At 40.9% G+C, this 13704-nt stretch overlaps 1 protein-coding gene across 1 annotated transcript in view; it reads left to right on the forward strand.

Moving 5' to 3' along the window:
• Positions 1-11507, forward strand: part of gabra4 (gamma-aminobutyric acid type A receptor subunit alpha4) — a 33071-nt gene extending 21564 nt beyond the window's left edge. Inside the window, exon 9 of the mRNA XM_085473436.1 lies at positions 2272-11507. Coding sequence (XP_085329562.1) covers positions 2272-2808 — 537 coding nt within the window. The 3' untranslated portion in view covers positions 2809-11507. The remainder of the gene's footprint in view (positions 1-2271) is intronic.
• Positions 11508-13704: the final 2197 nt, after the last annotated feature.

The following is a 13704-nucleotide window of genomic DNA, read 5'->3' on the forward strand; positions in this document are numbered from 1 at the left end:
TTCATGGCGCCAGATAAACACGTGCGATGTATTTGTCTCAGCCTGCATAATCTTCTGAAGAGTGGAAATCATAGGTCATCTGTTAACCGATCATTGAAGTTGACGTAACCCACCAGCGGATATGCCCGTTTTACAGTAACTACTTTAAGTTGTTCCCTTCTGCCTAAATCCCAGTGTGGCGTAATCATGCCTGAATGCAGTATAGTGACAACAGCGCTTCAGTGGATTAGGGGGTTGCCATGGCAACGCAGTCCGAATACATCTGTATAGGTTTCAGGATAGCTCTGGCAACAGGGGGGGAAATTAATACTCTCTTCCTCAGGAGCAGGTCCTGTTACCAGAGGGCTTGGCACATGGGTCACAGTGTGTTGATGGTTCCAACTCCTCAGCATTTTACCTCCTCCATGTTGAGACACAAACTCCACGCACACGCACACACTCCTCCTCTGCTGCACACGGGACACAATAACATTGGATCCTTTCTAATTCAAGGGGTGGGGGTGGTGTTGGTGGATTATTCCTGCGAATGCCTTAGTACCAGCATCACACTCTGCTTGAAAACATCAACTTTCAAAGGATAAGCTCCTTTGACGCTACAGTGCATTACCCCGATGCGGTGCTACCTACTTTCTGGCTTAAGCTTGTGTGAAGTGAGTGAAAGCCATGGTAAGTGACACCTGTATTACGCACAGTCTGGCGTCTGCCTTCACAAATCAAGGCCATCTGTGTCGGGGGACTGTGATCAGATCAATATGACAAAGTTTGTGGGGAGGAAGTAAACTTCACCTATCCTGCAAACTCCTTCAAACAGGAAGAAGAAAGGAGAGACGAAAAAATTCTTTGCACAAAATATGTTTATTTTTTTTAACACTCCTTTTTTTTTCTAACATCAATTCAATGGTTTATATTTTAAGATTAAGCTTCTACAGTAATACAGATAAATAATCTCCCGAATCCAAACTGAGAGCTGGTTTCAATAACAAACTCAATCAAGAATTCCAGTTGGATTTGTCCAGTGTTATCAATAAGTGGTGGCATGGTGTTACAGGGGTTAAAACTATTGTCTGTCAGATGGCTTTTGGTTCAAACTGGTTGGGTTTCCTCAGTAAAGACATATCGTAGGATAAATGGTAATTCTAAATATAAAGGTAGAGGTGGATAAAATGCTTAAAGTGCATAGAATAAAGTAGTGCATCATTGTATTATTAAATCTGGCCTGTTGTGCAGAGGGCTTTGGGGGCTGCATTTGGAAAACTTTGAACATGGTGATAAATCTGGAAAATTCCTTGCTAACCACTTCAAGCTAAATACAGAAAAAAACAATTTATTCTAGAAAGGACTGGGAACATTATTTACAATAATACACAACAAATAAGCCTTGGCCTCTGTTGGACATGGGCACGGAGGGAGGAGTTCACCACCCCCATCACTCCCCGCTGGGATGCAGGTTTTTGTTGGTTCCGGGGACTGTGGCTGGATGTTCTGGTGTCGTCACTGACCCACTCACTCGGTGGTCTTGGAACTCCTTCTGTCGCTTGGACTTCTTCCGTGGTGCCAAGAACTTCCCAGGCAAAGGTACCAAGCGGTTCTTGGGCACCTGGAGCCTTGATCTCGACTCACACTAGGGTGGGCAGCTCCAGTGGGGTCGGCTGCCCGTCGCCACTGGTCCTTTGGGACTCCCACCCCTTGGCCATGCGGACCCCATCTAGGGCCTTCCTCATTCTCCTGCTGGAATGAGCGTGCAGATATTGCAGAGATGTGTGGACTTAGGTCTTCAGAACTCTTGAGGGCTGCGGATGGCACGGTTCTTTCTCTCTCTCTCACCACCCCCCCACAAGAAGATTGTTGATTTATGTGCCTGCGCATTTTCAAATTTTTGTGTTCCAGGTGTTGTATGTTCGTTTTTTCTTACAGGTGCAGCAGTTGGCGATAGATTTGTATACTGAGTGGGCCATTTATATGGATACACCGTAATAAAATGGGAATGGTTGGTGATATTAAAGTCCTGTTTGTGGCACATTAGTATATGTGAGGGGGCAAGATGGGTGGTGACCATGGTGGCCATTTAGAAGTCGGCCATCCTGGATACAACTTTTGTTTTTTCAATAGGAAGAGGGCCATGTGACACATCAAACTTATTGGTAATGTCACAATGAAATGTATTTCAAGCTGTTAAACTGAACTAAAACACGAGGAACAAATTTAAATGTCAGTGTCAGTTTCACTTTCTTATCAGCCTGACTCAAATATGGTTATTCTCCTCTCTCGCAGCAAAATCCTGATACGAACGGTAATCTGAGGAAGCGCATGAATTATATCTCCCACCAAGAGTCGAGCAGTCAACAGAGAGCCCAGTCCACCACCAACATTGCAGGAGTAGGGCGAGGAAGGCCGCTGCGACCTTTAGCCGGTGGAACCAATGGCAGCTCCTCCACCCTCTCCCGCTCCAGCCCAAAGTCTGAGAGCCTGCTCAGCGTTGCGTCTTCCTCAGCGCAGCTGGTGAAGAGTACGCCTCAGGGTGCAGCTTCTACGCCAGACGTAATGGCGGGGACACCGTGCAAGCAGAACGCCAGCACTTCCTCTCTGCAGCATCTGCTGGGCCCGAAGCTGGAGCGCATCCAGATGATGGGGAACAAACTGGAGCCGAAGCAGACGCCGTGCTCCCAGCCCACCACTGCTGGTATGGGCGGAACCAGTAAAATTGACAAGTATGCACGGATCCTCTTCCCCGTGTCGTTTGGCGCATTTAACATGGTCTACTGGGTGGTTTACTTATCAAAGGACATGATGGTGGCTAAAGGTGGCTAGACGTGTCTTTTAACACATGGGATTACTGGAGTTTGTGAACATTATGTAGAACGTGTTGTTTTTGCCAAACAGATGAACAAAATGTGCCCATAAAGCACTTAAGAATATATTTATTTTTTTCTTCCTGAGTCCTGAAACTGCAAGCATGGGAACAAGCGAGCAAAATTAGAAAAACCTGACTCAACATAAGAAGGAACACCTGCACACTGGAGTATGCTACTGTCCTCTTTCTATTACATCATGCTTCATTTGACTGAAAAGGTCCTCATCAGCTTCAACTGATCTCTTCTGGCCTGCAGTCAAGATAAAGCATGGATTTTATTCATTTTCCTATTTTTGTACCCTGCACCTGGCAAGATGCGTGGACGTGTGTGCCATTGTTCTGAACTCAACTGCACCAACACTGTAAATATATAAATTTATTAGGATAAACAGATTTATATTTAATGAATACAGTTTACTTCCTTTTGAATAATTAAGACGTGTTGCTTTTGGTGCCAGCAGGTTAGAGGTTGCAAAATTAAAACGAGGGATTTCAGAATGGAAAATTGTTGAATGTTGGCCAAAAGGGTTTGAAAGTAAAATGGATTTGGCCAGAATGAAAGTCCTCAAACCAGGCTGAGTGGAGCTTTGGCCAGGACCTGATCAACCATGACCTACTGCAAAGCATCTTTCACATACAAGAAGGATTAACTAATCTGAAATAGCGAATATGAAATTTGTGGATAAGTCGGGCAGAAAATAGTAAAGACAAGTTATGAATTCATGTAACAGTAGGCTTTAAGCTTCTTTCCAGCCGTAACAGATTGCGAATAGCAGACAAAGATTGTGTAAGTGATTAAAAAAGAGCCATAGCATGAACAAACACAGGGAGCAGAACACAAAGCCATTTGCTCGTAGACCACTGTGGCAATAAAATAATGAGCTGGTTGTTTGTTTCAAGACATTTCGGCGTGCTCAACAAAAGAATGTGACTCAACAGCAGCTCCAGGGGAGAAACACAACATCTAACTGCTGTCATCCACATTCTTAAATGTGTTTCCGTGCACTTTGATTTTGGGCATAAAACATTATTTAATTACTCTTCATGGGAAAGATCTCTCGTGTGTGTCTATGGAGCACACTCACTTGCTATCAAAACTACAGCAGATACACAACACGTTGAGCACATTTTGAAGGTTGAAATAACTTTTTCTCTCCTGTTTGGTAACCCCAGTGTCAGCTGACGCAGGGCTGTTGGTCACTAAGTTGACAGCTATTAGTAGGTTATGGAATTTATTAGTGTTTGCACTGATAATTGCTACAATTGCTACAACCACATTAAGTTATGGATGTGGTTGATATTTATCTGTTGTGTCAGATCAGTTAATGTTTAAAGATAATGACGAGTCATTTTCCATAGGGGGTAATCAGTTTGCACCTAATTTACTTCAGCTGCAGTTTATTACCAACCAGAAAACGATTGTACTGAAAATCAGAGTGCATATCTTTGGAAGTGTAAAGGCCTTTTCACATAGGTGCGCTTGTGCTGTGGTGTGTGCGAGCCATAGAGAAGAGTGGGTTTTAGAGCAGTTTTCACATTGTATGGGGAGGGTCTTAATACATTCTCCTGTCGTTCTGAATTAATGGGAAAATGTGTAAAGAATCTTACTTAAGATTATTTTCATGAGTAATATTGGCCTCTACTCGGTTTTTATTTCAGTTCAGGTCTTAAATGCTTTGAGATGCTGGCATCTTCGTGTAGAGCCCCCATGTACTCAGGCTGAAATTTATTTTAGTCGCTTCATCTCATATCCTGAAACCAGATGTTTTGAAGTGATCCTGTAAAAACACTGCAGTATCAAAAAGTCAAAGATGCTTCAAGTCAGCAGAGGCTGTTGGGATTCATTTATAAATTCAGAATTAGATGTGCTGACAAATAAACACTTTGAAAACAGTGGTCATAATAGCGAGGAGTGAAGCCCTTTACACACCGGACATGTAAAATTCAAGCTAATATTTCGTGCCTTGAAAATATTTTTCGGGCTCATCTATTTTTAATGCAGCCATTCGCACTGACCGATTTTGCATGACAAATTTGGGGCTTTTTTTTTTAAACCGAGCTAAATTTTTCAGATCCAAATAAACAACAAGCGTGCTCGTAGTTTAAAACATGCAACGGCTTGATGATGTCATCTTCAAGTTTTTAAAAAAATTCATTTTCTGCAAAAATGCTTTTGGTGTGTATCTGTGTAACACGACAAGTTTGGATCAGAAAAATTCTGTTTTCTGATCCAAACTTGCTTCTTTGCAACGCGCTCGAGGCGTAATGGCCTTAACTCAGAACTTGAGCTCATCTTAATCTACACGCTGGCTACTTCAACACTTGCTTAAGTATTGTTTTTTAAAATAGAGATTTTCTGCCTTCATTTAAAAAAATCTGTGCATACAAGCATTGATTTGAAAATATTGTCCATCTACATGAAAATGCTGAAAACAATAACAAATACTGGCCAATCAGAATCTTTAATGGAACAACTTTATTAGGTGAACAAAGATGGGCATAACAGAAATGTTTTAACTGAATGTGGAATGTAGAAATCTCTGTCTTTCTAAAAACACAGGAGCGTGAGTCCTTTGCATGTGTTAGCATCTAAACGTGCATAAAAAGATAAAGCAATAATATTTTGTCATGCAAGCAACACAGCACACAGTCTGATGTAAGAGTTAATAAAAGGCAAACACCAAGTTTCAGAAAACTCTGTTTTCAGTGACATAAAATGTGGACAAAAGGCCAAAATGGACAGAAAAGGCTAGTTATCAAAACAACTGTGTTGGGTTCATTTTGAGAGAGAGAGAAGACAAATATGCTCAAAGTGCATTTTCTTAAATTTATTTAGCAATTAAGGGTTCAAGTTTTAAAAAAAATGGCTGCAGTGTCTCTCTGCTCTGCTCATTTTTGTACTGTTTTTGTACAAGTAATAATCATATTTGGAGGAATTGAGGTCTAAGTTGTCAGCTACCATTAATCCAAGCATGCTGATAAAGAGAAGCTTGGTCATTTGGAAAGAGGTCAGAGTAGAGCTCCTAATCTAAAGGAGCCAGCTGAGGTGCTTCAACATCTGACCAGGATGCCTACTGTGCAGCTCCTAGGTGAGGTTTTGTCACAGCAGCGTAAGACCATGGAGCAGATTCACAACAAGCTTAAGAGATTACATCTCTCGGCTGGATTTGGAAAGTCTTGGTGACCCTCAGAAGAGAAGAGGGATAGAGGTGGACTATCAATCCAAATATCAATAGTATCGATACTATTGCTGGTATTGAACTGATACTAGTTCAATAGGATCGATAATTTGTTTCTATCCTCTAAGTTCAGTCCACTGATTTGTGTTAAATAAATATTTTTTTTAATTACTTGTAATTGGATCAGTACCAAAACTTGCAGTGTTGCACAGCACGACTGGGGGAGTGGGCAGGGAGCCGCAGATCCAGATACGTGGCAGAAAGTATGGATAGTCCCAAGAAACAGATAATATAAATGATAATATAAAAAAAAATTACAAAATAAACCTGAAACTTACTGGATGGTCTGGACCACACAGCAAGTTATATTATGTGTCATAAAATTCCATCAAAAAGTGTCGATGTGCAGTTTAGTGACTTGGATTATCAAAGATGAAGCCTAACAGTCACTAACTGGCTGCAGGCTTACACCTGCATAGTCTATGAAAAACGCTGTTCTCTTAACTTTAAATCTTCTCAGTCTTCAAATGGTTGAGCTTCGAGAAAATTCACTATACACCACTGCACAGCTGTTTTAACCAAAATCAAGTGGCCCCTCTGGGAGGACATTCATGTTTGGCATAGAAGTGTCTGATTTCAGTCACTAACAGTCTGACACTTTTTCCCCACATAGTGAATTTTCATTCTAATGCATGAAAGCAACTTTCAAACATGTTAAAGGAACAGAGGAAATCCAGTGTGCTTCCAGTGTGATCAGGACCTTGGTGCAGTTTCAGCCTCTGCTGACCTTTAGAGGTGATGAATCTGCCGGTAATTGAATCCTTGAATAGACAAAGGACACCATTATCTTGATAACACACAGCACCACAGCAGAAGATTGTCCTCCCTGCTGTCGGCTGTTGCTGTTCCCTAACTGGCTGATAGAGGTGAAGCAGGGGATGTTTTGTCATTGAACGCCTCGTCTGGACAAAACTGACATTCGGCGATGACGTTGCTAAAAAGTGCACAGAAGAAGTCTAGAAAATATCAGAAAATTACAGTTATCGTCCATAATTAAGCGCTTTAGCAGATTCTTTTTGCAAATAAATAATGTGTAGGTTAGCGTCATAATAGGAAGGAACAGAACTGACTCATCTTGAAGAGTCTATAATTATAATGTACAAGATCTCATTTTATATTTCCATAAAAGAAGCAGAAAAATCTCACGTGATAGATATATGTATGGTTCTTTTTGGCCTATTTTTCTTCTTGTTGGAGAAACTGGAGGTTAAACAGTTGGCGGATGAGCTCAGCGTCACTCCTGCAGATAAAGATGTCATATGTACAGGGTGTGTGTGAGTGTGTGCGTGTGGGGGGTCGTGATGTAGTAGGTGCCTAGTTTCTTGCTCTAACAGCCATATCATCCATGTAGTCATGGTTGTTGGCCCTCGGTTAGTCTAACAGGAGTTATGATGCTGCCACTGCAACGAGAATCACGCGGGCTGATGGACAGATCAAGATGCCCGGCGCCACTCACCTCTCCTAAATGCAGTCAAGTGTGAAATTGACTTTGCCGTCATTACCTCCCCGTTGGTCTCTGCTCTCATGCTCTCCCCATTCCTCTCTGTTTGCCACAACAGGCTACAAAATGCATCTCCTCATAAAAAAACAACAATAAGAACCCCCACAGACCATCCATGTACCAACGAGGAGCCAGTCAGCAACAGATTGATGGTCAGTGTAAATATGCTGTATCTCTGCGCTTCTAAATGTGTGCATGATTGATGGAGCAGCTGATGCCAGGTTGTGGATTTTCTGTTGTTGTTGGTTTATCTTTTTTCCCATAAACGAGCAGTGCTAGACAACAGTCGAACAAGCTCGCTTTGCCCCTTTCAGAGTTTACTCGTAGTGTTTGTGGAAAGTGTGAGCACTCCCAAATGATCATCATCAGGCTTCCTGAAAAACCACACAGTGCAGTTTAACTGGGCAAAAAAGTATATTTATTGTCACTTCAGAGCACTTTTGAGGTAAAACATGGCGTCACGCTCCCTCTAGTGGCTCAACTGAACCCACTTTTATTTCCTACACAAACTCACAGAGCATGAGGCAGCTCTGTGCTTACTGAGTTAGTAAGTTACAGTAATGAGCAGAGTGATGAGACGCTTTTCACGAATGTGGACACTTTAACTCCTCGCAGAAATCAAATGAAAGATTGGCTCTGTCCCCATACGTTTCCAATTTTTTTGACTGTTGCAGATCATTTTCAAAATAAATGTACTACTTGCATCCTTTACTGATATTCTACAGAATAAAACTATAAATGTATTTAACAAAAAAATGCAATAGTTCAAAGGTCACATGTGTGGTATGTAATAACATAGACTGTATGATGTTATTAGGTTGACATTGATGCACTGTTATTGTAGCTGGTTTCACTTATTTTCTTGCACTTTTAAAGATTTCTCTTATCTGTAACTTTTTGACTGACCTCTCAGGTATTGATTTAAATTAAACAGAGCCACGTGATAGGAATTAAGATTTGCCGATAATATAACCTTGAAACGTGAAAGGGCTCAGAATGAAAGGGTTTGAGTCATTAGTAACTGTGCTGTACTGTAACACCCCCTAATAAATAACTGTAGTGAAGTGAAAATCACAATATTCATTTGATAAAAGGTAGCAGAAAGTGGAAACTTGTAAGAACCTTTAATTCCTCCTCACATATTCCAATCATATGGAAATGAACATGTCTGCAGCTCACCTTTAAGGCTGTTTATTGTGAGTCCTCTTTAATGCAGTAACCTGGGAATTAAAGCGCACGTCAAAAAGCGTCCTTTTTTCATGTTGAATCTCTGTCTTATTTGCATCAACATGAAATATTATTGTATAAAAGTTTTACAGTCTTTTGGGTTCATTTGAACGAGTTCATGAAGGACCGTGCACTCACACATTAAAGTAAGAGACCTGGACATGTAATAGGTTGTGTCTAATTCCTGACATGATCCACTAGAGGGAGCAGCGTGCCATGATTTTCTTCACTTCAGAACACAGATGGTACTTTTAGATGGGCCGAGGTGCAGCCTGGACAAAGAGGGTGATTTGGTTTTGCTTTAGTGTCTAATTTCTGTGATTCTAATGGGAGAGATGTACTGATAGCATTTCACTGTGCTCAGCAGAAGCCACACTCTGAGAGTGGTTTGATTCCACCAGCCTAATCATTTATTTCATTTCATGAGCCACTCTCTAGAGATTTGCATAATAACAATGAAGGTCTGCCCTCCGTGTTATTATTCTTATCACTCATCTGTCGTCGTAGATGAGAATCCTTCAAATCCTGCAGTCAAGGGGAGGCAGCGATTCAGGGTGGGCATCTCGGGTTGTTTGATGTAAATAGAATACCTTTGCAACCGGAAAACAACTGACTGACTTGTTAAGTCCTGAATTTGGGTATATGTCTCAGGTTATTGGGTCAACCCAAAAATAATGCCACAAGTACGTCACAACATCAGTATCTCCATTCGTTGGATGGATTTCAACTACAGATTGTGCACTGATAGAAATGTGCGTTGTTTTGTTGGGTGTGAAGATTATTCATCATAATCTTTTCTCATATTCCTTTGAGCACGCTGCTCATGCAGCCTGTGTTTCATTCGTAATAAGGTCTCACTTAACCCAGTTTCTGGACTACCACAGGCCAAGATAATTAACATGTAGGCCCTTGGTAGTTAATAGGATAATACATTCTCATTTGTATTATACTTTCTAGCACCCGTGCGAGTCATTTGGGCGGATATTAATCTTCCCGGTGGAGAAGGACAGCATGATTCCAACTGTTTGGTGTGTCACAACACAGAAAATGAAAAAGCCTAAAAAATCCACCTCTAATCTGCTGGTGCTGTATGCACCCACAGGTCTCAGTGATGTGGAACAATGATTTCTAAATATTATTTATGGTAATACTCAATAACAGAAGTACCAATTACAGCAATATTTAGACCGTTATATAAGCCACAAACAAAAGCAATAATGCATAGAACAAGGCATATATTCTATACACTACCTTAACACGGCTTCCTGCTGCACCAAAGGACTCGTAATTTTCTACAACGCCCTCCCATTGTGTAAGAATTTAGCACTTTAATCAGTCAAGCTCATAATTAAGACTAACGGACCCGTATTGTGTTTATATTTGATCAAAATTTCAGTCGCACTGGATGAGATGAGTGAAACAGGCTTGTGAAACTGTGTGTATTGTGTAATAGTGAAGCCACCGTGAGTTTATCTAAATGGTAACAACGTACTGCGGTACTGTACATTACTGTACTCCAACTTGAAGTGTTTGTCATCCTGTCAGGTTGTTACAGTCAATATGCTGATAAAATATTTTTTGAACTAACGTTTCATTTACCAGTCCTTATGCAATGCACTGTTTTGGACAAACACGATTAAACATGTTAGAGAAATACTCACTGCATGTGGCAGCTTTATTTGAGGAACTGGCGATGAAAGCGTGTCGCGTGTGTGATGCAAAAAGGAGACAAAGACCATAAAAAGTGTAAGTCTTTGTACTGGTAGACTATTACAGGGTGCATCACATACTAATAACCTGACTGTCTTTTACCTCTGTCTGGTCTCCTCCAGCTCCCGAGGGAAACATCTGGCTCTCAGGTCTATGTTTTCTCCAGTTTCTTAGTGATTCACGGGGAATTACGATCAGTGAATGAATTAAAAGGAGAGAATAATTCAGTCAGGAAAAACTCTGTTATGTTTGTCAGGACTTGAAATAGAACCTAACCGATATTTAAGACTGATACTGATATTTGTTGATTATTTTTTCTTTCCAACACACAAAACATAAACAGGTTTCCATAACCCGCCCGACTCTCCTTGGAGCAGATAGTTGTTTTTTGTGGTGTTCCTAACTGACATGCTGACAACCAGGAAGTTGCCGTGCCCTCTGCTGGACACACTACTTAGCATCAACACTTGAAACATGGTTAGAGTGTATTTCTTCTTGTTATTCTTTGTTATTTTCATTTATTGGCTGTTATATATCAGAAAATACATAATACAGGCCAATAACATCGGCCCACAGATACATCAGTTGAGCTGTAGTGTGAAAACAGCCTTCTGCTGCACGTGGAAAAACATCATGAGCAGGTACAAATTAAAATTTGCCTCCCAGGCACCTAAAATCTGACAGGTTGCTTTTCCTCTCCTCGCCATGCTATGTATGTGGTCAATGGTAGCATCTCTAACTACATAAAATGTGATTAGGTTAAATGGCGATGTCCATCTTGGCAACTGTATCCAAGACTGCAGGGCAACATGAAGGCTTCCACAAACTGCTTTTATGTATTTTTAATGGATTAATTTTAAGTTTATGAGAATGCATCACTTTGTTGGACTATTGTTGGAAGGTGTAATGTACACACTAACCAGTGTATAAGTACCATGTTCTTTTTCTCTGTTAAATAACAAAACACTGACTGACTGACCATTCAGAGTGTTTTCTGAGCTAGACTACATTATAGATAAGCTAGCTGCATTTAGCTAAAAACATGCATGCTAGATAGAGGGATAAAGTGATAAGCTTTCATGTAATTGTAGGTTTTAACTAAGGCTGGAAATGCATCTTTTTGATTAGCATTAGCATGAAAAAAGCCACTAATTCTATGGCCTTTCTCTGCTTTGCTAAGTAGCTGTTAACTTCATTTACAGACAACTTCAGTTTCTTAAACGAGTCTGTTAATGGTGAAATACTATGAGGTTTAATTTATTGAGCTCCGGCAGCATTGTCAACAAGTATTTTTTCCTTATTGAAAAAAGTAACAGCTCATAGAAATGTGAGTGCGGGTTACCTGATATTTCTCACAGGCTTGTATTTGATAAAAGTCCAACATCAAAGATGCCTAAACCTACATGAGTTGCCACATATCCAGTAATCCACACATCTGTTGCCTTTGTGTCAGGTGGAAGCAACACACAAAATCCCTTATGCATTAAGATAAAGAACAAAACTGAAAATAGATTTGAAAAATGTCACCATAAGATGCAGAGATAAAACGACAAATCCTTCCATGTGTCCATGCTGGGACAGCAGCAGCTGGTGAGTTGCTTTGCAAGTTTCATGTCACAGCCCTTGATATGCAAAGCCGATGACTACTGTTGACAAGACACCAAGAGAAACTGCATAATGAGAACACTTACTAACTTTATTATCATTCTCCTGTCAGATAAATAATGGTAATTGTTAGATCTGAGGCATAAAAGAAACTGTAAATGTACTCTGAATGCAGAAACCCCCCAAAAACAAAACAAAAAAACATAAAACCTATCTATAATTACAGATAGTTGAACATGATCTAACAGTCCAGCAAAGAGCTGGCGCAGGATTTGAGAGATGCATCTGGCCCTCAGTTGATCCATTTCCTGTTTTCTGAAGCCCCATCAGAAATGGTCTGAGGTATGCCAAATTACACAAGAGCTGGAGTCAAAACAGCTCTTATTGGGTGTTGAATCCAAATTTGAAATTTTTGGCTCAAATTGCCAACAATATGTACAGAGGAGGCCAGGAGAGCGGTACAACAGTGAGTGTCTGCAGCCACCGGTAAGACATAGTTGAACTCAAACACGACAACAGGATCCGGTTACTCTGAAACCAGTACATGAAACGAGACTAAGAAATCCAGCAGCCTAACAAATCACGTGAAAATGAGCAGGAATACAAAAATTAAACCCCAGCAGAGACCCAAACTCAGAAACTCTTACCAGAAACTAAATAGTACAAAATCCCAGCATCATGATTAAATGGGCTTCAAACAAATGGTGTTGCCCAGTGTATATTGGATATGTAAATCTGAAACAAAGTCAACGTTTTAAGATGAAAATGTTTCAGTGTTCTGTCTCCAGCTTGATCTCTGTTGCCTTAAGTAGCAAAAAAAACCTCTTGTTGACATGAAACAGCCTTTTTACAGCACAGCTAAGCAAGTCCTAAAGAAGCATTTTCATTTGTTTTAAGAAATGGCCACAAAGGAAGTCTGGGGAGAAACTTTGGTTTAGATTTTTCTCTTTAATTACTGATTTTGCAATTATGATGGGATGTAGATGGAATATTGGAGGTTTAACGGGTTCACCTGGATAATGTCTGGACTGTAGCAGCAAGCTGAGAGCCAATGCAGTACACCTCAGTACAGATGGAGTGGTACGGCAACAGAAACAGACATATACATGGGTCTCATGAAGGCATCTTTCTCTGTTTGTGGGGACTCCTGATGGGGCTGCCACCATTTCCTCCTAGATCCTTGGCTGCCACAATTAACCACAGTCTTTTTATCCAGACCTGTTCTTCCACCCACTCTCTGTCAGATGCTCCAGCAGTAGCGGTGTTCAGGCTCTCATCTTCTTTCCTTTCTTGTGCCTTCCTGCACTCTGACCCAGATCTCTTGGTGCATGGGGTATTTTATGTGTACAAGCCATCTGTTTTTAAGCTCATAGGATTCTAGTCTGTCTGCCTGGTTTTACTCAAGTGTCTTGAGTATAGCTTGGGTTGGGTTTATAAAGGTCCACCTCTGGGTGGGCTTGCTGACCTGCTGCTCATCAACAACCAGTCTCTGCCAGACTGCCTGCCTCTCCAGATTGTTAACCAGACTCCTCTGTGGCTGTCCTGTGGTTTTGCATATTCTTTCTGCTAAA

This window comes from Copadichromis virginalis, linkage group LG2 (assembly GCF_057382275.1).
Source record: "Copadichromis virginalis isolate Kocher_CV1m ecotype Utaka linkage group LG2, C_Virginalis_male_GT1.1, whole genome shotgun sequence".
NCBI classification, from domain to species: Eukaryota; Metazoa; Chordata; class Actinopteri; order Cichliformes; family Cichlidae; genus Copadichromis; species Copadichromis virginalis.